General features: G+C 36.7%; 1 protein-coding gene across 3 annotated transcripts in view; it reads right to left on the bottom strand.

The window, feature by feature from the left end:
- Positions 1-25278, bottom strand: part of Scai (suppressor of cancer cell invasion) — a 153665-nt gene that overhangs the window by 36240 nt on the left and 92147 nt on the right. For 2 of the 3 annotated variants that reach the window (XM_076843106.2, XM_076843107.2), the window contains 9 exons: positions 18402-18497; positions 17564-17650; positions 16341-16439; positions 11153-11249; positions 9332-9430; positions 9031-9183; positions 1499-1600; positions 1148-1249; positions 52-130 (listed from right to left, as the gene is read on the bottom strand). In XM_076843106.2, coding sequence (XP_076699221.1) covers positions 52-130; positions 1148-1249; positions 1499-1600; positions 9031-9183; positions 9332-9430; positions 11153-11249; positions 16341-16439; positions 17564-17650; positions 18402-18497 — 914 coding nt within the window. The remainder of the gene's footprint in view (positions 1-51; positions 131-1147; positions 1250-1498; positions 1601-9030; positions 9184-9331; positions 9431-11152; positions 11250-16340; positions 16440-17563; positions 17651-18401; positions 18498-25278) is intronic. The other variant, XM_076843108.2, reaches the window with a different exon arrangement.

The following is a 25278-nucleotide window of genomic DNA, read 5'->3' as shown; positions in this document are numbered from 1 at the left end:
AGAAAGAGAATTCAAGCCCTGCTCACGACAGGGAGCATTCCTTTATTGTACCTTCACTATCAGAACGACCTGTGGGGAAAACGCCAGTGGCTGACAGGTAAATTAGAAGCACACTATTGGCAGGCAGCTCCTGAAATTAAAGAAAATCACATATACAAAACAACAAACATGGAAAAGCAACACAGTTTTATTGGGCATTTTATGGTGTGGGGAAAACAAGAATGTAAGGTAACATATTGTTGTTTTATCCAAGGGAAAAGTCACTTGCTGGTTCTGATTTAGAACTATCTACATGGCAAAGGTTCATTATGAATCTATAACGTATAACTCTTGCCAAAAGCTGTCAAGACATTCTCTGCTTCAGAACCCTCACTATTTAGATAATGTTCTCTGAAAACCTGAAGTACAGAACTAAAGCTCTTTTCCTGATACTTAGGATGAAACCCAGGGGAGCTCTACCACTGAGCTACATACCCAGTCCTTTTTATTTATTGAGACACAGTTTTGCTAAGTTGCTGAGGTTGTCCTCCAACTTGTGATCTTCCTGCCTTAGCCACCCACGTGTCTAGGATTATAGGCATGAGCACGTGGGATGGAGAAGTAAAGATCTTGATCACAGTTCTATACCTCTCCACAGATTTCTCTAGGCAAAGCTAGAGCATACTACCATTTCTCATCATTTTTTTTCAGATGATTAAAATGTTCCTCACAGTAAATGAAAAAAAAATTTTCAGAAAATTGCCTGAATATATGACATGCTATGCAACCTGCTCTTGTTTTTCAGTTCTGCACTAACTGCTAAACCTAAAGTAGTTTAGCAATAAAAATCTGAAGGCTGGAGAATGACAACTAATCAATATTCTCATTAACTCATGGTCAGAAACATTTACAAATTATAAACAATTTTCATTCCAAAAATAGCAATATTTAAAACTATATTCTAAAGTTTGTATTTATATATTTATAAATTTCATTTATACATATATTCTAAAGTTTTTATTTATTATATTTAGGACTATTATTCTAAAGTTTTTCATTTTCCACATTTTACCTAAACTCTTAACTCAAATATTCAGATAAGAGTGACTCTTGGATCCCCTCAGGGCATACTTTCCCCATATGGGAAAAAGTGTTGTATTACGCGTACCTTAAAAGATGCTGCTAAGAATGTGTACAGCTGGCTGAAGGTTGGTTTGTAGAGCAGATACTTGTGGGGGTTTTCTCGTCTGGTAGGTTTGTCAGCTGATTCCTATATTTACACACAGAAACCAATACACATAAAAGCATATTTGACAGATGAATTATCAATGCCTACATTACCTCTCCTCCCTATCAAATATCCTTTTTTATGTTCAGTGTATGATCTATTTCTCCTTATCTTATCAAGAGAGAGCTCTGTGTTCATGTGCATACATTTGAATATAAAAATCAATACCACATGAGGAACACGGAGGCAGCAAGGGAGTTGCCACATTTGCAAATATAGGGAGAAGATCACCTGCATTCCTGGCTTATTCATCTGGGAAGCTAAATTCATCGGCTCTCTCTCCAGGGCTTGTAACATCCGAAACATGTCAACAGTTAGTTCGCTGAACTTAACCTGCAAGAAAGATAAACCTGGGCATTAATGCAGCATGCAGATCTTGTGGCTTTTTGCTTTTTTGTTTTCCTTTTTCAATGCTGGGGATTGAACCTAGGGCTTGCTAGGCAAGCCCTCTGCCACTGAGCTATGCCCCCAGCCCCAGACCTTGTGGACTTTAATCACATTATTACTCTTGACTTTCATGTGTAGTTAATAGAATTGAGTATTTGGGAATTTTCAAAAGAGAGGAAGGGTAAAGAATTATGCAGTGACATCCACATGTTTATCATCCAGATTCTATAATTTCTTGTTGTTGGCTCATCACACATCTCTCTGTCTATTCATATCTCTATTGATCCATTAATTTCCTTAGGGATTTTTTGTTTTAGCCATCCCGGTCCCCTTCAGTATCAAACTCAGGGCCTCACATGTGTTCGGCCCATACTCTATCACTGAGTTATATCCCCTCCTTAGGTTTTGTTTTTGTTTTGGCACTGGGAATCCAACTCAGAGGCACTCTACCTCCGAACTACCTCATCAGCCTTTCTACTTTTTCTTTTCTTTTTTTCTTTTTATTTTTTTAGGTGTAAAAAATATGACATGCTATGCAACCTTCATTTATTTATATGTGGTGCTGAGGATGAAAGCCAGTGCCTCACACATGCAAGGCAAGCGCTCTACCACTGAGCCACAACTCCAGCCCCCTTATCGGCCTTTCTTATTTTGTTTTTGATAGGGTCTAAGTTGCTGAGGTTGGCCCCAAACGTAGGATCCTTTGCCTCCAGAGTCTCTGGAATCATAGGCATGCACCATTGTGCCCACCTCAGGTATTTTTAAAAACAACAGAAATGTAGTTACAGAAACTATATAATTTCCTATAAAACATGCTGATTCACAGCTAGGATGAGATATATGTGGACTCATTTGAATAATCTCTTCAGTTTATGTTGGTACTACACAATACTTAAAACTGCATCCCTTTTCATTTTCAATAATACTTATATACAACTTCAGGTGGGCACATGTACCCACGTCTATAGAATAAAAGGAATTTTTTAGTTAAAGACAGAATCCATTTATTAAGAATATTCACTAGAGTTTCAAACATTTAACTCATTTAAAATATATATCTATCTCTATATATGTCTATATTTATCTCTTTTTCCCCCCTCAGTGCTGGGGATGGAACCCAGAGCCTTGAGCATGCTAAGCAATGTTCTGCCACTGAGTCTCAGCCCTCAGCCCTTAGCCCTCATTGAATATACCTTTAAGCAGACTGAACAAAATTTTTAATTTTTCTCAAATTTTCAAAGAACAAAATCACATAGATGGGCACTTTTGGCCACGCTTACTGTCTCTACTTGAGTTTTCTGAAATGACATAAAACTGCCCTAAAGATCCACATATTTACCACCTATGTTACCTCTGCACAAGAGAATAAAAAAAACCCTTTCAGACCAGGGCTTAGACGTTAAAAACTCCCATCATTTGTTCTTTTTCTTTGTCTAAAATGAGGCAAAGAAGTAAGAGTGCTTGCTCCAGGGTATGACTGGCAAGGTCCACCACCGGAGCATACTAAAGAATAGATGCTACGCACAACAGAATTACAGACCCTCACATTAGCCTGATAACAGCTACCCCTCTTAAAATAGATTATTTTCCTGTCAAAAGAACACACTGCACTTCAGAGTTCAAACCTGTTAGTCCTTAAATGATCTGTTATGCCAGGACTCACTTGAATTGCTCTATTTCCTGTTCCTCAATGTAGGAAAACTCCCTCCAGTCCTTTAGCTCCTCACTAGCTAGCCCTTTAATTCTCTTTTGCTACATCTACCTATCTACCCATATACCAAGCCCTAAACTCAAGCAGTCTTTGACATCTATTCTTTCTTTCCTTCTGTATCCAGTTTTTTTTTTACCAAATGTTACTGGCTGTATTTTCTATCTTTTTCTTAGAACTATGGAGTGAACCCAGGGCACTTTACTACTAAGCTCCATTCTATGCCCCCTTTTAAAATTTTGAGATAAGGTCTTGCAAAGTTGCTGAGATCATAGATCTGTGTCACAACACCCAGCTCTATATATTTCTTGAAACCATTCTCCATTATCATCAACACCCCTTTACTAAAGGATAGTTACTACCATATGCAAACTTCACTACATGGGAGTCAATCAAAAATCAGCAAGCAAGCAAAGAATTAAGACAATAAAACTGAAGTAAGAAAGAGAAATAGGCATTAGAACAGAACCATGGGTGATCTAGATAATGCAGTTAGCAGAAAAACCTTAAAGTAACTGAGAAATGTGATCAATAAGATAGAAAGAAAATGTAGACAGACAAAGTGGCACATGCCTGCAATCTCAGCAATTTGAGGGGCTGAAATAGGAGGAGTACAAGTTCAAAGCCCACCCTAGCAACTATAGCCAGACCAATCTCCAAAATATCTCCAAACTAAAAATAAAACAACAACAAAATGGGAGGTGAGTGGTCTGGGGATGGCGGAGTGCCCCTGGGTTCACACCCCCCAAAAAAAGAAAAAAAAGAAAAAAAAAAAGAGATAGAGAGACACAGTAGCACACAAATAAGAGAGCTTTGTTAGAAAATTAATATCTATACAAACAGAATCAAGTGGAAAGCTAGGGAACTAGGGAAGATCACATATGAAATTTTAAAGTTAGTAAAAGGCTTAATAGTAGATTAGACAAATAAGAAAATTAGTGAAGTGGAAAAAAGTGAAGTGAAAATAATTAGAGTAGCAAAATTACAAAAAATATAAAAAAGAATGTAACAGCCACAAGTGACACTGTTGGTCTCTATAGACATGTTACTGGAGTCCTAAAAGTGGAGGAGAGGGCTGGGGATGTGGCTCAAGTGGTAGTGTGCTCGCCTGGCATGCGTGCGGCCCAGGTTCGATTCTCAGCACCACGTACAAACAAAGATGTTGTGTCTGCTGAGAACTAAAAAATAAATATTAAAAAATTCTCTCTCTCTCTCTCTCTCCTCTCTCACTGTCTCTTTAAAAAAAAAAAAACATAAAAAATAAAAGTGGAGGAGAAAAACAGTGAAAAGATAAATGGTATTTGGAGACAATAAATATATTTAAAATAGATGAAAGACATTAACCTACGGATTCTAGAAACTCTGTGAACCTCAAGCCAGATAAAAAAACAAAACAAAACTACATTTGGCTATACCACAGTAAAACTGCAAGAAACAAAGATAGAAAATCTTTAAAGAACATATAGGAAAGAAATATTTCCTTAAACAGAATATGTGATAAATAATAAATCTAACAGATAGTTTCAACAAAAATAGGTCATTTCTCAACAGAAACAAGAGAAAATCTAATTAGATGTAGAAAATGACAATGGAATCAAGCTCAAGTTATAGAGCTAAAAAATTACAGGGCAATAAAGATATATTAGGGCAAATAAAAACTGAGAAAATTCATTCAAAGTACATGTGAAAAAATACTTTGAAGAAAGTCAAATGAGAAGAAATACAAATAAACATCAAGTGTACAAGACAATATGAATAATTTCTTATATGAAATATAGAGAATTAAAAGGTTAAACCAAATCAATGCAAACAGATTAGGCTTCGGCCTCCAAAACACTTCAGCCTGCAAAACACCTAATCACAAGTTTTCTTTAAAATCTACAAAATGTTTTATTTACTACCTCTACTTTTATCCAAAGTTATTAAACACTGCCAAGAAGCAGGAAACTGATCAATAATAAAAAAATAAATAAAATAATCAATCTATAGATGCAGATATAGAAATGATGAAAAATTAGAAGACAAGGCTATTAAAACAGGTATTATAACTAATCAAATATTTAAAGCAAACATACATAATGAAACAGAAACGGTAACACAAAATGGAAGCTCTACATATGAAAATATAAAATCTGACATAAACATGTTTGGGGATCTGATTAACAGCACATTGAATACTGAAAAAATAAAATATCAGTGAACCAAAGTTAAAAGCAATAGAATCAACCCAAGGGAAGGACAGAAAGAAACCTTTACGACTATAGATACTACTTAGTGGTAGAGTATTTACCCAGACTATGTGTCAGCCCAAGTACCAAAGAAAATAAAATGAAAATTCAATTAAATTTATCTTCATTGGGCATAAGGGATAATATAAAAGTATAACAGTTTGAACCACAGACTCAAAAACAGAAAAGTAAAGCAGGGATGGAAATAATGTTTGAGAAAATACTACCTGAAAAAATTTCAAGTTTGAGGAAATCATAAACACATTTATCCAAGACAATCAACAAATCAAAGAAGAATAAACACACATACACATGCACACACACAATTAAAATCATAATCACACTGCTGAAACCAGTAATAATGCAGCCAAAAGAAAAAGGACATATTACAAGACAGAATTTTTCAGAGTGCTGATCATAAATTGTACAAATAAAAAGACAATGAAAAAACAATCTTTAAACTGTTGAAAACAGTAGACCAGAATCTTGTATACAGCCCAAAAATCTTTCAAAACTGAAAATGAAGTAAATAGAAAAAAAATATATGCAAAACAAAAACAAAACAAGCCAAGTGAATTCATTATTAAAATACTACATTACCAGAAATATTAAAGGAAACTTATGCAGAAGGAAGTAATAACAGATGACAACTCAATTCTACACTAAAAAATGAAGAATGGATATCACAAATAAGTTGGTAAATCTTAGATTTTTTTTTTTTTTTTTGAGACAAGGTCTTATTATGTTGCCCCAGGCTAGCCTCAAATTGACAATACTCCTCCCTAGGCCTCCATACTAGTTGAGATTATAGACATGTGCCACCAAGCCGAGCTCATATGTAAACTCTTATTTTTTTTCTCATTTTCAAATTTCTTCAAAAGATAATTTTGGGTTGGGTACAGTGGTGCATGACTGTAACCCCAGCTACTCAAGAGTCTGAGGCAAGAGGATTTTAAGACTGTTAAAGCCAACGTAAGTTAGCAAAGCTCTGTCTGAATAAAATTAGAGTTAGGGAAGTAGCTCAGTGGTAGGGCACTTGCCTAGCAGTCCAGAGGCCCTGAGTTCAATCCCCAGTAATGAAAAAAAAAAAGATAATTTACTTTAGCCATACTGAGGTTCATAACATGAATTGAAGGTATGTCAACAAGAGCAAAGAGAATGGTGTGTGCTATGTACCACTGTAAGAGTCATAAAAGTCACAGGAAATTAGGAAACATTTTGAACTGAAAGAAAACAAAAAATACAAATTATCAAAATCTGTGGAATGAAATTTGTAATGTTTAAAGGGAATTTTATACCTTTCTATTTTTATACTAGAAGAGAAAAAAGTTTTAAGATTTACAGTCCCAGGATCTATCCATTAGAAGAAAAAAGAAAGCACAAATGAAACTCAAAGTTGGAGGAAGGGAACAATAAAAATAAGAGCAGAAATCAAAAAAAGAAAAAATAGACAAAGAATAGGAAAAAATTAGTATTTCATTTACAACAAGATATCAAGGCCCAATAGATTGGTACAATAATGAAGTTAGGCATGGTGGCGTACTCCTATAATCCCAGGAACTCAGAAGATAAGAATAAAGATGCCAAGTTCAAAACCAGTCTCTGCAATTTAGGGAGGCCCTAAGCACCTTAGTAATACCTTGACTCAAAATAAAAAATAAAGAGTTGGGGAGCTGGGGATGTGGCTCAGTGGTAATGTCCCCAGGGTTCAATCCCCAGTGTACAAAAAGAAAAGCGATAATGAAGTCAATATGATATTAACATAGAAGACACAGACCAAAAGAACACAATCAGATTTAAACATATTTGACACATATTTGTGATAAAAATGACATGGCCTATTTAGCAAATTCTGTAAACTCTCTTGAAATCAACATGCAAATTTTGACCTATATACTTCTCACGAAAATAAAAACAAATTCCAGATTGACCACAGATCTAAATGTAAAAGATAAAGTAATATTTTGTTTTGTTTTCGTATCACGGATTAAACCCAGGGGCACTTCCACTAAGCTACATCCCCAATCCTTATTTTTTATTTTTAGCCAGGGTCTTGCTAAATTGCTGAGGCTCGTCTTGAACTTGGGATCTTCCTGCCTCAGACTCCAAGTGTCTGGGATTACAGGTACATACCAGTGAGCCAAGGTCATTAGGTTTTAATTTACATTTCTTTGATTAATAAAAATTTCTTTGCTGATCCATAATGGGAGGGGGTAGGAAATCATAAAGGAACTTTTGATTGTGCAGAGGGGAGTGAAGGGATGGGAGGGGAGGGTTGGAAAGGATGGGAAGGACAGTGGAATGAGATGGACTTTATTACCTACATACATGTATGATTATACTACCACTGTGACTGCACCATGTATAGCCAGAGAAAGAAGTTGTGCTCCATTTGTGTACAATGTGTCAAAATGCATTCTACTGTCATGTATAACTAATTAAATTTTAAATTTTTTCTTTGATTAAATTTTATTTGAATTAAAAAAAGTGAGAAAAATACTGATCCTTCAGATAATATAACTAAACAGCCTAAATGTTTCAAAATCTGTCCAGTTCATGTATGCACATAATTTTAAGAATGTTTTAATTTAAAAATTGGAAAAATAATAGCTATATATATAAAAAATGAAAGAGTACTTACTAGCAAAATACAAAATGAAAAATTGTAGGTCCTAGGGAAGTTTCCAAAAATAAAACTTGAGTTTATAACACATATAGAAAAATTCATGACTTTTTCAACATCCAGCAGTATTTAGTAACTTACATTGTTAGTACATTAAACCCTTATCATCATCATGGAACTGTTTTATCATGAAAAAAAAAAAAAAATCCAAGATTCACTTTTCACAAATGTACTCAAAAATAACTCCTCTCTTACTTTTGCCTGATTGTGAATATTATATATAGAACTCTTGGATAGCTTAGAAAGTTGCAAAGAACAAAATAAAAGACACTTGTAATTCTGCTGTAGAGAGGTAAACCTTTTAGACATTGATAAATTTCGTGCTATTCCTTTTCTGTGCATATACGTATATAGACTTCTGACACATAATATAATTTTATTTACATACTTTCATAGTGAATTTTCACTTAATCATAAGAACTCCCTGTGTCACTAAAAATTCATTCTAAACAATTAAATTTCAGTAATATGCACATAATTTTTTTTTTTGTACTGGGATTGAACCCATGGGTATTTTATCACTGAGCCTCATCCCCAGTCCTTTTTGTTATTTTATTTTGAGACAAGGTCTTCCTCAGTTTCTTCCACCTTGTGATCCTCTTGCTGCAGCCTCCTGGGTCGCCACACATGCACTCAGCATAATTTAAATCATCATTTCCTCACTGAAAGATATTAGGATATTTACAAGCAAAGAATTCTATATGATAAATATATTTTTAAAGTGAATTTTAAGCATAATTTCTTCACAATTCTTTACCTGATTATTACAATTACCAATAATAAGTGCATCAGCCAGAGACAACTGTCCCACAATCATGCCCTGCTCCAGCAATGGGGCTCCCGTTTCAGCAAGGCGATTAGATGTGATAACAATGGTATTATCGTCATTTAACACCATTACAGGATCCGCCTAAAGAAAAAGTAAGAAGCTGATGGTGAGACAAAGATCACTATAATAATTTATTTCTTCTTCTTGACATATATCCACAATAAAAAAACATACACCATACGGCCATTTGCTTATCCATAATTAGTAGTCTTTCTTTCCAAACACTGACCTCAATGAAAGCTGCCACTTCTTGAAGCACCAAGTTCCATTCCACTTGATCTTCAGTATTAAACCTGTGAGTATAATCCTCAATTTCATCTGACAATTCCTGATTTTAAAATACCACAAAGAAAAGAGGTTACTAAAAACACACATAAAAATACATAGCTATATTGTAACATTCTTGACAGAACATGATATAGTTCTCATAGAGGATATACACAGTTCTAATTATAATTGAAAACAACAAAAATTGCATGGTTTTTGCTTCAAAACTCAAAACATCAAAATGATACACACAAATAAGATCTTTATAGAGCTACAATGCCTACTTAGCACTACATCAACAAAAAATTTAATAATAGAAAAGTCTAAAGGGAAAAATTAATGAATTTTAATGTTAAACAATTTCTAATAACAAATTAGAACTAATTAATTAATTAATTAATTAGAAAAATACAGGGCTGGGATTGTGGCTCAACAGTAGAGCACTTGCCTAGCACATGCAAGGCACTGGGTTTGATCCTTAGCACCACATAAAAATAAATAAAATAAAGGTATTGTGTCTAAACACACACACACACACACACACACACAAAAAAAAAAAAAAAAAAAAAAAACCACATAAAAATACATAGCTATATTATAACATACACACACACACAAAAAAAAAACACACATAAAAATACATAGCTATATTATAACATACACACACACACACACACATTTTAGTAGGTCATGCTTGAAAAACAACTATTAATATGCTGATGAAACCACTGGTAGTAAAGCAAGCTGAGTTTGGTATGTAATAACTTTGAGTACTAAGTGCATCCTATATATATATGTATGTCTGTATGTGTGTGTGTTTTTTAAAATGCTTCCTGATATTATTTGGTTTTATATCATACTGTATTTTGGAAGGAGTATTATTAGCAACTGGAGGTAGAGGAAGACAGAGGAGGATTATACAGAGCTATTTCTGGTAGCTTTGTGAAAACTAGTAGGTCATACTTGAAAACCAAATATTAATATGCTGTTGAAACCACTGGTAGTAGAGCAAGCTGAGTTTGATATTCAATAACTGTGGACTATGCAATAACTAAGTGGACCTTCAAGACAGTTAGCTTTTAAGCACCTGAGTAAATGAAGGACAGAGTGATACAGATAAACTAAAAAATTCATTCACAATACTGCTATAAAACTTTATAATTTTTTTTCAACCTAACCTTTCAATCATTTTCTCCTAAATAAAGTATTTCAACTTTGTTTACATTTCTCAACAATCCACTGATGGGCTGTAAAGTGTAAAACATACTGAAGGGACAAAAGAAAATAAGATAATTATCTAAGAGCAGTGTAAAGATGTTTAAAATAAGAAGAGAGGTGGGAAACTTTTATCATTACTTTTGTCAGAGGGTACTGTATTTTGAATGTTGTCACTAGATATATCAAAATTAGCTTAGGGGTGGGAGTAACTCTGTAGTACAGCACATGTTTATCATACATTTAGCCCTGGGTAAGATCTCCAGTACCATACATATGCACAAATTAGGTTAGTCTACAGTATTGAGATTGAACTGGGGACCTCATGCAAGCGAGGCAAGTACTCCAGCACTGAACTATACCCTCGGAACTTTTTATTTTTTATTTTCAGACAGGGTGTCACTAAATTGCTGAGATAGGCCTTGAACTTGTGATCTTTGTGCACTAACCTCCCAAGAGATAGGATTACAGGCATGCACCAGTACACCCAGTGTAAAATCCACTTTTAATAAAACTATTTGTATACAAATAAAGATTAGGATTTTTTTCGTATTTTAAAGGATGTTACCTTTACTAGATCCTTCACAACATCCATTTTGTTGAGAAGAAGACAAACTACTATGAATCTTGCATAGTATCGCAGTTTCTTGACTACTAATTCAGGTCTATGGCAGATAAATGGAAAAAAAAAGCTCATTAAATGAAAACAGAATACATGATTTTTAAAATTTTTAAACTTTCTAATGATTTTAAAAAACTGTCATTTTTTGGACAGTTACAAATATTGCCACAGAGAACAACATGGCCTTTCAAACACAGTTCTTCATGATTCATTAAGTCATTATTCATGTATTTATGCATTCAACAAATATCTATTGAGAACGTAGGTGATTAAGGCACTCTGCAGACTGCTAAAAATACCATGATTAAAATACAGAGAGAGGGACAAAGCCCCTCCTTTACAGACCTTAGAGACAGAAAAGTACTTAAAATACAGAGGAGTCATACACTTAAGGCACAGAAGAGTAAACAGGATGACAAGAGGAACAGACTACTACTAGAGCCCACAGTATTAGGTCTTGGGTGAGAAAAGGATTCCTGGGGAAAGCAGTAAATGTTTAGGACTATAAAGAAGAGCAGAAGACTACAGGCAGGAAAAATATGAGATTACAGTAGTCCAGGAAGAACATTCTTGGTCCCATTTTTATGACATAAATCAACCAGCTTCTCATGCTTACTATTTGTATGACAGGCCTTTTCCCACACTTCTACTTTCCATTATCTGTGACTTTTAATTTTAGTGCATTTTTTTTTTTTTTTTTATGAGTAGTATATAGTGAGGTTCTTTTCTATCCACTTTGGACAATCTCTGCCTTATACCTGATGTACCCAAACCATTTACATTTAATGTTGTCAGTGTTTTAGCTGGGTTTGTCAACTACCTTACACATTATCTGTTCCCCATTTGCCCTCTCTGTTTTAGAGTTCCTCTTGTTCCTTTTAATTAATAAAGCATTTATAGTACTCCATTTTATATCCTCTATTGACTTCTTATTTATACCTCTTTTTTTGTTATTGCACCTTCAGTAGTTGCTAGGAGTAGCAATATACACTAACTTACCAATATTGTACCTGTTCACACCTGACACTTCACATTTACCTCTTATCAATTCAAATGTGACATTTCCAACTTCTACTTCCTGCTTTCTATATCCCACACCAAAACTACAATAACCTTACAAGTGTATAATTTCATATATTTTTGACATTTTCCATAGTAAAAAAAAAAAATCTTTCATTCAGGAGTATTTAGAAATGTGAATACTAACTGACAAATGCATTGATTTTTTTTAAAGCTTTGTTTTTTTTTTTTCTTATAATGGACTCACACCACATTAGAAGATGTTTCCTAGAAAATGTATTGAATTTTTTTGTAGCAGTTTGGTTTTTCAATTTCACACGGTTTTCATATACCTTGGAAATAATATATTTTCTTTTCTTTTCTTTTTTTTTTAAAGAGAGAGAGGGAGAGAGAGAATTTTAATATTTTTATTTTTTAGTTTTTAGTTTTCGGCAGACACAACATCTTTGTTTGTATGTGGTGCTGAGGATCGAACCCGGGCCGCATGCATGCCAGGCGAGCACGCTACCACTTGAGCCACATCCCCAGCCCCATAATATATTTTCTTATTTTTATGTATAGTTTTATGCACACAGAATAAGTTCTCAAATTTCACTCAAACCTTCTGATAACTTTTCGTTTTAATATATAAATTATTAAATATGATATATCAAACTTTTCATGTACATTAGACCATTTATCAATTTCCCAATTTTTGGTTTATTATACTGTTTTAGTATTGGGCATATGCAAGTTAAGAATTTTTATATTATCTTGGGTTGTTGCTATGCACTCATTTGTGTGAGGGGCCACCCCCACTGCATCTGAAAACCAGAATCACATCCCACAGCCCTCCTGGTGACTACAGATGAAACCTTCACTGGAAAGGGCCACATCAAGTCCTCCTCCTCATGGGTCCCACCCTATGAAGTGCCAAAGCCTTCCACTTTAGATTCATGTTTCTTAATTAAAAAAAAAAAAGAAAGAAAGAAAGAAAGAAACTTCAATACTATCACCCCTAATGTTAAAATCATGTTGTTCTTAACTATGGATTCCAGAGTTCCAGTTTTGTCCAGCCTGCCAGCCTACTACTTGTAAGATGTGGACTCTTTAACTTCATATTTATCTGGAGATGTCTGTTCCTCCAGGTGGCTCCTTGCAACATTTCTCCACACCTCCTGTGGGCTCAGATACACCACCATCTCCACATCTAACTCTGCCCAGGTGCAGATTTGGCCATTTACAATAGTCAGGGCTTGCGGCTCCCAGAATGAGTGAGTATGTGATAATATCTCCTCTCCTGAGCAGGATGGCAACAGAGTGGGATGTTCTGAGAGCTGCCTATGCTTAGTGACAGACCCTCACCTAGGTGAGTGCTGGAACACTGGCCTCCATATAATCCTTAGGTGCTGAGGCAGTGCAGGAAAAACTTATTTCTTTTGCAGGGGGAAGATTTTTGCCTTTTAAACGAATTGTAAAATTCTGGAAAGCCTTTAAAAAAAAAAAAACTTTATTTTAATTATTATTTTTTTAATGTGGTGCCAGGGCTTGAACCCAGTGCCTCACGCATATTAGGCAAGCCCTCTACCACTGAGCCACAACCCCAGCACTCATGGAAAGCCTTTTTATTTGGTTTAATCTAGTGGCTGCTGATCTCACTTTTTAGTTAGCAGTTGTTGCTGATCGCTACCTTAACTGGTATCCTTGCCCCTGTAAACTAAGAAACAACCTTCCAAATGAACAAGGCCCTTCCTAAGCACACAGAACAAGGTCAAGGTTTTACATGCTAGATTGTCCTTTGATTCTAATTTGTTGGTCTAAAGCAAGAAATGTGGTCATTCTGGTTCCAAATACTCCTAGCTCTGCTAGATAATGTATTGCTCTAGAGGTAGCAAAAGAAAATAATTCAGATGTGATATTTGCTATTAAAGTAGAAAATGACTGCAATAAATCAACCTGTTGGGTGTTAAGCCACGGGGCTCAAGGCCAATTTCCATTTTGGCACATTAGAAAATTCAGAAAAGTAAATTACACAAGGTCTATTGCTATTGTTTAAAATAACTCTCTAGTTATATGTATTTTTTTAAATACTTATTTTTTAGTTGTAACTGGACATTATTTTTTTAATTAATTAATTTATTTATTTTGAGAGAGAGAGAGAGAGAATTTTTTAAATACTTATTTTTTTTAGTTTTCGGCGGACCCAACATCTTTATTTGTATGTGGTGCTGAGGATCAAACCCAGGACCTCACATGAGGTAGGCAAGTGCTCTACCGCTGAGCCACAATCCCAGCCCCTGTATTTTTAATTCTAATAAAATGTTACACAGCCCTTTTGCATATTTTAGAGGTACAATTTAAATTAAGAATTTAACTTAAGACAAGAATTAAGACAAATGGGACTAGGGATGTAGTTCAGTGGTACAGCACTTGCCTCACCTGCATGAGGTCTAAAGTACAATAGAAATAAAGACAATAGATCATGAATGCAAAAAAAAATACAAAAACAAAAACAAAAAGTATTGGATAAAATATACCTGTAGAACTGTAGTATGTAAATATGTAAAAAATATTTATAAAAAAATATTAAATCACAGCATAAGAAAACCTGAAAGAAACGTAACTGATGGAACTTTAATACAGGATGAAATAAAGGGATGGCAAAAAGACACCAAGAGGCAAGCTGAAGTACTTATTTGAAACATCTAGTCTTTCTAGTGTTTATAAGTGCACAAGGTATGTTAAAACTAGGGGTGGTAAATAAAAGATTTTGTAGATATCTTGCTAAAATTCATAATGAAATACTGTTGGAGATGAAATACATTTTGGAGATGAAATGATCAAAACACTTCTCCAAGTAGTACATATTATATTTGTGCTGGTTTAGGGAGGAAGAAGGAAAAGAAAATGCAAAGGACTTCATAACAATGTATTTTCTATGCAGCAAGGTTGGCCATTGTCCCTTAAAAAAAAAAAAAAAAAAAAAGGAAAAGAGAAAAGAAAAGACACCAGGAGAAAATATAGAATTCAGCATCTACAAATCATACTGTATCAACCAAACTCCCCTAGACCAGTCCAAACAAGATATGCAAGGAAGTAGAGGGGATTTATTAGACTGGGCTTTTCAAAAAACACTGCTGTTCAGCAGTGTTTAAGTTTAAACAATAGTCAACCACAAAAGTTTAACAACAGTCAACCACAAAGCTGTTTAACAATAGTCAAACCACAAAGTTTGTTTAACAATAGTCAACCACAAAGCTGCTCTAGAAAAATATATCAAAACTGTGTTTTCTTCTATTGATAAGAAGATATAATCTTTTCACTACATAACCACCATGAGTCCTTTTGCTGGAAGTAGAGAGAACACACACAGACATTCTGAACCTGAACTTTCCTCCTCCAACAACTCCTGGAATATTAGCAACAAAGACCTTCCAGATCCTTGATTTAATCCACAATTCCATTCTTGCCTAAACACTGTGATCCACCTATGTCCCAAATATGTCTACAACCCCAATAGAAGATAAAACTTTTGAAAGGGAACTAGCATACCTTCATTTTTCTCTTTCACCCAAGTACTTGCCACAGTGCCAGATACAAAATTCTGCTTAATAGATTTCTACAAAATGGTGAATTCCATATGATTTTCTTTTTTAAATAGTGAAGCTATACAACTGTAAAAACAGTATGGGGTTTATAAAAGAAAATTCAAATGGCATCAGAACTCTTCTCTGGTCTTAGATAACACTTGTTAACAGCCTTGTGAAAACATCAGAATTAAGACTACACAGGCTAAAAAGAACAAAGACTATTAGCTAAGCCTTACTTTGGAGTCAATTCTTTTCTAAGAAATCACTGTGGCTTTTATCTCCTATAAAGGAATAACCCCAACCCTCCTTTGTGCTATGACCTGGCTCTGGAATTATGATATACGTTATAATATCTACATTATTGCTTTTAGGTGATATATACCCCTGTATGCTTTAGAAGGCCTGCTACATAGCAGACAGTCAATAAAGCCTACTAAATGAATAAAAGTTATAAATAAATGTGTGCTTTTCTGTACAATTTCTACACGGACTACAGACTTTGATTGTCTTATCCTCATCTTTCTGAAAGCAGAGTAGATACATACCTGTCCTCTTTATTGACTTGAGAATAATAAGATCTTTGTCTAATAGCAGAATAGAAGGAGAAAGCCTCATTCAAATAGCTGGTCTCAGATGTGCGCAAGCTGTGAGAAAAAGAATATTACATATTACTGAAACTGAAGCTCCACACCATGATAAAGACTTGTTCCATATTACTTATTTATCTACAGGGGATGGGAATGATTGTCCAAAATTTGAATCAGCAAGGCATAATCACACCATCCTTAAAACGTATAATAATAATAATAATAATAATACTCCCCAACCCACTCCCAAGATTTTTGGATGCCAATCAAAGTACACTTCTTTCTCACTCTTTGAAAAGACCCTCCAAACAACATTCTATCTGGTTATATCTGCTCCTAGAACCAGATCTTCCATGACGTTCCCCAAATTCATAGTTGCTTGAACACTGACCCACTTTAATTTTCTTCCTCACAAACTTCATTAAAGGTCTAACATTAATCTTCACTGGCTGTTACTGAGTTGTGTTCTGTGCTTAGTATTCCTAGTTTTACAAGGCACTTTTAAGAGCATATTCTATCCAAGAGAGTGATTTTGAGGGCAGGCATTTTGGGTGACACACCAAAATGTAGGAAAATGGACTTCGCTGTCTTTTCACTTAAAAATGGTCCAAGTCATTTTTATTGTAAAATGATATCACTTCATGATAATGAGATTTAGATTCCTAAAAAGAATCTTCTTTCTTTGGCTCAAGGGTGAAACTGCAGAGATATTATTCCTCTATGAATATAATCCAAAGTATTTTCATTTACCTCATGTAACCTTTCAAATATATCCTTTAAGTATGCATTTTTAAAAGCATCCTTCAAAAAATAATCACTCATTCATCATATATATGTTATGGTTCTTCCAGTATCACGACTTAGAAGAAGCCATAAGAACAATAAATTCATTCGGTACTAATCAAAACTTGAGAACAAAATAGATCTTAAAAAAAAAAAAAAAAAAAGTCAAGGTCACACTCTTAAGTCTGACCAAATGAAACGTTACAACAAGAGCCCTTGAAGCAAATTCTACAATTTGTATTACGGAAGGCCATTTCATGATACTGTGTTGACTGGTCTGTTCTGAACAAGATTCCATTCATAACTCAGTGTCTAGCAAGTGAGTAACTATGCAGACTCCTGCATGCTGTCTCATCAGCAGGGCAACACTTGATTCTCTCCGTTAGCAAGTCACTTACTAATAATGGTAGTATAGCTGCCCGATCTTGGAAGCGATTTCCCCTATTTGCCACCGCTTCAAGCCATACCGATTATCCAACACTTGTCTGTTTTATATGAGATAAGAAACAGAAATAACAGATTATAAATTTTAAATAACCAATTCAGTAAATTCAATGGGATAAAATACCAATCAGCAAAGCTCATGAATTTCTCATGAGATTTCAACATAATCATTCAACTAAAAAAAGAATTTGTTAAATATCTATTTAAAGTAAAAGAAAAAGAAACTGCTCTGAGCTATGCCCATGAAAACTGGAAGCAACATCACCTCCCCACATAGCTCTGGCCATTAGACTTTAGGATGAAACCTTGGACCATCCCACCCAAGTTAGAGTTAATCTAATATTCCAGATACAACACTGTGGTTAACAATCAGATAAGAACACCACATTTTAGCTTGGGATGGTGGCACTTGCCTCTAATCTTAGGGAGTGGGGAAGCTGAGGCAGGAGGATCACAAGACTAGACTTGGCAATTTAACAAGACCCTCAGGAACTTAGTGAGACCCTGTCTCCAAATTTAAAAGAATAAAATGAATAAAGCTGGGGACGTAGCTCAGTGGTAAAGTATCCGTGAGTTAGATTCCCAGTACAAAAACAACAACTACAAAACCCAAACCACTACATTTTAAAATCTTAAACAAACAGGGAAAAACTCCCTTTGCTTTGAATCATGAAAGTGAAATAAACTGTTTTAAAAGTACCAAGATAAAAAACACTAGTTAGATAGTTAAAGGTCAAAACTGCAACAACGATAACAGGCCTACCCTCTCCCTTAACTATACAATTCCTTTACCGATGCTGCTGCTGGAACTTCCAGAGTTTGGTGTAAACATCAAAAGTTCTTCCAAAATAGGACTGCCACTGCTTCTGACCATATTGTGGCAAATCTCTGTAATAACAAAAAAGCATATATTAACTTTAAGTCTCTTCAGCTTTTTGGAAATTCTCTCCTATGATGGTACAAACTGGATAGATTTAAAGTACTTGCATTTAGTTTTTTTTTTTTTTTTTTAATTATAATTTTTGGAGCAAAAACTAGTTCTATGACAAAAGTCCAGGTCACTTTCTTTTCTAGTCACTCCATTACCTCTCACAGCTTGTGCCCAGTGTCCTTCGCAGGTACCTCTCTCAGGAGGATCCAGCACTCTGCTCCTTCCCTCTCCCTTGGTGATCTCATTTATGCTCATGTACACACTGATAACTCCCAAATGCTCATCTTCAGCTAAGACTTCAGTAGTTTGAAAATGTAGCCTTAGAAGTGTTTTAGAAGTGGGTGTGTAGATAAATGGTTACAGTTCTCAACTCCACCATCCTCTTCTCATAAAGAAATAGAATCCCTGTCCTTGGGGCTGGGTTGTAGCTCAGAGGCAGAGCACTTGCCTAGCATGTGTGAGGCCCTGGGTTCGATCCTCAGCACCACATAAAACTAAATAAGCAAAATAAAGGTATTGTGTCCATTTACAACTAAAAATATTAAAAAAAAAAAAATCCCTGTCCTTGGGCTTGGTGACTTACAGTACATGTCCTTGAGAGACAAACATTCTCTAAACATGAACTGAGCTTGGCCATATTAACCTGCTTTGGTCAGTGAAATACAATTGCAAATTATCTACTTCACATCTGAGGAAAAGATGAAGAGGAGTTTAAGATTCAACATTTTCACTCTACCCTTGACCTAAGATCGATTGCTCTTCAGTTTGAAACACAGAATGACACTTAATGGAGCCTCAGAACCACTGGCATCATGTAGCTAACATGGGAGCTAGAAATAAATCTCTATTGAAATAAAGCATAAAATTTGGAGGTTGTTATAGCAACCTCAGTTAGGGAAAGCTACTACAGAAACTGGTAGCAGGACAGGTTACTGCAATAACTCGTAACACATGTGACACTGGCATTGGACTGAAGAAACTGCTACCAAAGACTGAAAAACAAGAACATATTATAACACAGTGATAAAATTACATTTGCCTGCAGTTAACTCAAAGGCAGGTAATGAGACTGAGGAACTTGTGGATTTATACAAAGAAGTCAGGAAAATGTATGCAACTAGCCCTGGGTGCTGTTAGTTGCACTTAACAAAATATAAGGAAAACAAATTCAGCAAAGAACTGGCTGTGAGAAGTTGAAAAGGAAAAGGAAATCCACATACTCAAGAATTTTCAGGACTGAAACATACAATTACTAATGTTCAACTATAAGACACAATTGAGATGCCAGGTATAAATGCCCCTTAAGACTCAGCCTCATTCTCAGGGCAAAAGCCCTTCAGTTAAAGACTCTAACTGCAGGTGGCCCCCCACATTCACATATTGGGACTGGACAGATCAGGGAAAAGACTCCAAGGATTTGGCAGACTTGTAGAAGCCTGATAAGCTCAAGTACCTGTGATAAGGTCTAGAAGACAGAGATGTCTCAGAAACCACGGGCATACCTATTGGTACATGGAACTAACTTGAATGAACCAGTCAACACTACATTTCATGAGAGTTGTGCAGCTGAAAGTTACCTGCTCTATTAAGGGGCCATACCTATTCACTGATAGTAGCATAATATACTTCTCATCCTACTGGGAGTTGTCATCTCATTTTAATTGAAAAATGTTAATGAGTACTTAACAAACATATCCATCTTTATTTTAGTAGTTAATGCTTTTTCTTTTCTCTCCCTCCTCCCAGTACTAGAGATTGAACCCAGTCCTCATGCGTGCTAAGCAAATGATCTACCACTGAGCCAATTTCCCAGACCTTTTAAATTTTTTTTTTTTTTTAATTTTGATACAGGTTCTCTTAAATTTGCAAAGGCTGGCCTCAAACTTGCAATCTTCCTGCCTCTCAAGTAGTTGGGAATATAGCCCTTTTCTATCTTTTTAAATAAATCCATCCACACAATAGCATTGTCTTCTAAAAGACTTAAAGGTTTGATTTTCAAATTTAACACTCATAAAGACCAAACTGGGTTTCAGGCATGTTTAATAAATTATGTTTAAATGATTTTTCAAAACACGTTCTTTTTGACCGACATGGTAGAACTGCAAGTGATGCCATAATTTTCCCTATGCTTATATATCAGATCTTTGTTTTATTCCACTAGTTTTTCTATTTTTTCCTCATCATTTTGTTAGTTTTATAAAAAGTTAGCTTTATAATAAGTGTAGCATGTTTCTTTTTTTTTTTTTTAGGAGTACTTTGGCTATTCTTGGTTCCTTATATTTGCATACGAATGCAAATTTTAATATCATCTTATCAAATTTTACCAAAAAACCTTAATGAGTTCTAATGGAAATTGCACAGATCTAGAGGTCAATTTAAAGAACTGACATTTTTCATAATTTTGAATATTAACAGTAATTCATTCCATTTATGTTGAAAATATTGTTATTTTTCAAATTTGAAATTTTTTTCCATAAAGGTCTTATATTTCTTGGTTCACATTATTGAAAGGTATTATATTTTTGTGAAACGTACCACTGAATTGTACACACGGAACTATATGGTATTTGAATAATACCTCAGCAAAGCTGTCCTTTAAAAAAGAAATTTAAAAAAAGCAAAGCATGATCTCTGTTTTCTCTCCAGAATCTATATATAAAATTAAAAAAAGAGGTAGACAATCAACAGATGAGAGATTTCAACAAATTTTTGGAAAAACAACATGTGATGAAGAAATAACATTGTTATATGAAGAAATATCAATATTATTACTTCCTGTCACTCAAAATCCTGGCAGGAAATAGAGCGCACCCAAATGAGTCACTGAGAAGAGTTTAACAGAGGGAGAAGGGAAACCACAAGAATGCTGATGTGCCTTCAGCCACTTTGCCACACCCGGTGTCAGCTGCAGCTAGGCAGCATCTAAGCAGTGAGCACAGAAAGCATCCACGCTGGCTCCCCTAGCCCTCCGCTGGCTCCCCTGGCCCTCCGTGTCCTGCAGGTGCAGGTCAATCTCTCAAGTTAATCAATGAGGCAAAAGGATATAAAGGTAGGTCTGGAGGGACAACCTGAAAACGTCCAGCCCTGTGATTCACAGAAGAGAGCAGAAAAGCTGGCACCTAAGAAAAACCGAAGAGGGAAGAGGAGCTAAAAAGAAGTTACAAAACATCAAAAGGAATTAAAATGTTTCAAACAAGGATCTAACTGAAGGTCTACATAAGAACCATTTGCTGCTGGGCCCACATACAATGTAATCCCTGCAATTTAGAGGGGAGGCAGGAGGATTCAGGGCTGCCTAAGTAATTTAGCAAGACCCTATCTCAAAATTAAAAAAAAGAAAGGGTGGGGTGTAGCTCAGTGAGAGAACATACCTGGGTTGAATTCCCAATATTACCTGTCGTGTCCTCCCCCACATCCCCACCTGAAATGCCAATTACCTCTGCAGTTATCCTCCTAGGCACAGGGAAAGGAAGAGAGAGGGGAGGGAGAGGACCAGAGGGCAGGAGGAGAGAGATTTCTCATTAGAGAAACTGGATAAACTTCTCTTCTGGCATTGACTGATTAGGGTGGGAGTGGGCCCAGAATAAGGTCAGCCGTTTAGCATAAGGCACATCTTTCCATCGAAAACAGGGCCTACATAAACAGTGACCTTGGTCAGACTTTCTATCATGTCATTCTTCAATAAGAATTGGTTAGATGTTGAAGGAAAGTTTGTAACATGACAAAACATAATTCAGAGAACAGGATAAAAAGCAAAACAATTCAAATTATTATTCTCAGAATTTATACATTCATAAAAATAAGAGCAAGACTCAATGAGTGAAGAACTCAGAAAAAAGAAGTTGAAAATTTTAAAAATTATTGCTGAAATAATACTTCATCAGAAGAGGGAAATCTACTAAAAAGCTAAAGGGAAAACAATGAGATGGAAAAACAGAAAAGAGACAATCAATAATAGAGTGCCACCCAAACAAATTATAGAGCAAAAAACTAAAGGAAGAAATATCTACAAATTGAGGACACACCAAGTAGCAAACTAGATAAATGAAAAATGACCCATCTTCATGAAATTCAGAACAGGAAGAACAAACTACAGGACATTAGAATCAGACCAGGCTTTTCATCAGAAATGCTGTATTAAAATAATACCCCCCTCCAAAAAAAGGGAAAACTGCTTTCAAAGCTTATTAATCAGGTAGAAGGAATAATAATGAAATTTCCAGGCATGGAAGGACTTAGAAGAGCACCTCCATACACCCATTCTTGAGAAGTAGCCTGAGCAAGCCGGGCTCGGTGGTGCATAGGTGTAATCACAGCAACTCAGGAGGCTGAGACAGTTGGACCACAAGCTCGAGGCTAGCCTCAGCAATTAGCAAAACCCTATCTCAAAATTAAAAAAAAAAAAAAAAAGAACTGGGAATGTAGCACAGTGGTAAAGTGCCCCTGTATCCAACCCCTAGTACCAATAAATTAAAGAGAGAGAAGTAGCCTAAAGAAATGCTCCACCAAAATAAGAGAACTGGTAAGGTGAGCACAGAATCTAGAAAGAGTAAATCCAACCCACAAGAACAGTGTTGACAAAGCTGATCAATCCTAGGACACTGTTCTAGCAATTTGTATGTAGTACATATTTTAATCCAAAAACTATAGAAGAAAGGCAAAAATGACTTTAAAATGGCACAATTTTAAGTAACAAATAGTGTTAAAATGAGTGATTGCATTTAAATTTGAACCTACGAATGAATAGCTTCGAGTTATATGTTGGAGTTACAGAGAAGGAAAGTAATCATTGTTCAATTCCTCGACCTGCAATATAAAATATTTAGTCATATGTCAAAATGCTGTTTATTATTCATTTTCAACTATTAGAATACAGAAAAACACACAAAATATTTAACTCATAAAACTCTAAGTACATGTTCCAAAAAATGAAATTGTAAAGTTATAACTGACAAAAACTTAAGGACAGAAGAAGAGGAGAAAAAATGAAGAAAGTAGTAGGAATGATAATTTCCTCATCTGATTAAATGAGGAGCAAAGAAATGCCACAGAGATAATGTGAGAATTGAGAGACTGGCCTGGCTGCTAACTGTCTGTGTGACTTGAGTAAGCAGACTCTCTGCTACATCTGTAGAATAGGAATACAAACTGAGCATGCCTTATTTGAAATACTTGAGGCTAGAAGTGCTTCCAACTTTGAATTTTGGAATATTCATACATATTTAATGAGACATGTTGGAGACAGGACCCTAGTCCAAATATCAATGCCATTCATGTTTCATATACCTTACACACCTAGCCTAAAGGTAATTTGATATAATTTAAAAATTTTTTTAATATCTTTATATATTTATTTATTTTTAAATGTGGTGCTGGGGGCGGGATTGTGGCTCAGCGGTAGAGCGCTCGCCACTGCACGGGTGGGACCCGGGTTCGATCCTCAGCACCACATAAAAATAAATACATTATGTTGTGACCATCTACACCTAAAAAATAAATATTTAACAAAACAGCGGAACAGGCCCAGCGACCCGCCGGCGTGGTGTCGCGTCGCCCCGGCTAGAGCAGGGGCCGAACAGAGCCACCGCCTGCGCCCGGAACAGGTCCAGCGACCTGCCAGCGTGGTTGTCAAGAAACCCCAATTGGAGTAGGGGGAAAGCAGATCCTCCACCCGCGTCCGCAAGGTAGGCAGGCCTGTGACAGACTGGCAGAACAGCCCCAGCGGCCTGCCGGCGTGGTAGACACGTCACACCACTTGGGGGAGGGGCAGAGCAGAGCCGCTCCCCGAACCCGGATCAGGCCCAGCAGCCCGCCAGCGTGGCAGTCACATCACTCCATTTGGAGTAGGGGCAGAGCAGAGCCGCCGCCCGAGCCTGCAAGGTAGACAGACTTGCCACCAACAGGCAGAACAGGCCCAGCGGTCTACTGGTGTGGTAGACACGTCACACAAATTGGAGGAGGGGCAGAGCAGAGCTGCCTCCCGAGTCCGCAAGGTAGACAGACCCGCGTCCGACCGGCGGATCAGGCCCAGCGGCCTGCTGGTGTGGTAAACACATCACCCATCATCCCAATTGGAGTAGGGGCAGAGCAGAGCCTTCGCCCGCGGTCGGAGCAGGCCCAGCGGCCCGACAGCGTCGTAGTCACGTCAACCCAATTGGAGCAGGGACAGAGCAGAGCCGCCACCCGCGCCCAGAACAGGTCCAGGGACCTGCCGGCGTAGTAGTCAAGACAACCCAATTGGAGTAGGGGCAAAGCAGATCCTCCACCCGCGCCCGCAAGGTAGGCAGGCCTGTGACAGACTGGCGGAACAGGCCCAGCGGCCTGCTGGCGTGGTAGACACGTCACACCACTTGGGGGAGGGGCAGAGCAGAGCAGAGCAGAGCCGCTCCCCAAGCCCGCATCAGGCCCAGCGGCCCGCCGGCGTGGCAGCCACATCACCCCATTTGGAGTAGGGGCAGAGCAGAGCCGCCGCTCGAGCCTGCAAGGTAGACAGACTTGTGACCGACCGGCGGAACAGGCCCAGCGGTCTACTGGTGTGGTAGACACGTCACACAAATTGGAGGAGGGGCAGAGCAGAGCCACCTCCTGAGCCCGCAAGGTAGGCAGACCTGCGACCTATCGGCGGATCAGGCCGAGCGGCCTGCTGGTGTGGTAGACACGCCACCCGTCACCCCAATTGGAGTAGGGGCATAGCAGAGCCTTCGCCCGCGGTCGGAGCAGGCCAAGCAGCCCGACAGC

Source organism: Callospermophilus lateralis, chromosome 2, assembly GCF_048772815.1.
Source record: "Callospermophilus lateralis isolate mCalLat2 chromosome 2, mCalLat2.hap1, whole genome shotgun sequence".
Taxonomy (NCBI): Eukaryota; Metazoa; Chordata; class Mammalia; order Rodentia; family Sciuridae; genus Callospermophilus; species Callospermophilus lateralis.
Note: the sequence above shows the minus strand (reverse complement) of the source record. Positions and strands in the feature narration are given on the sequence as shown.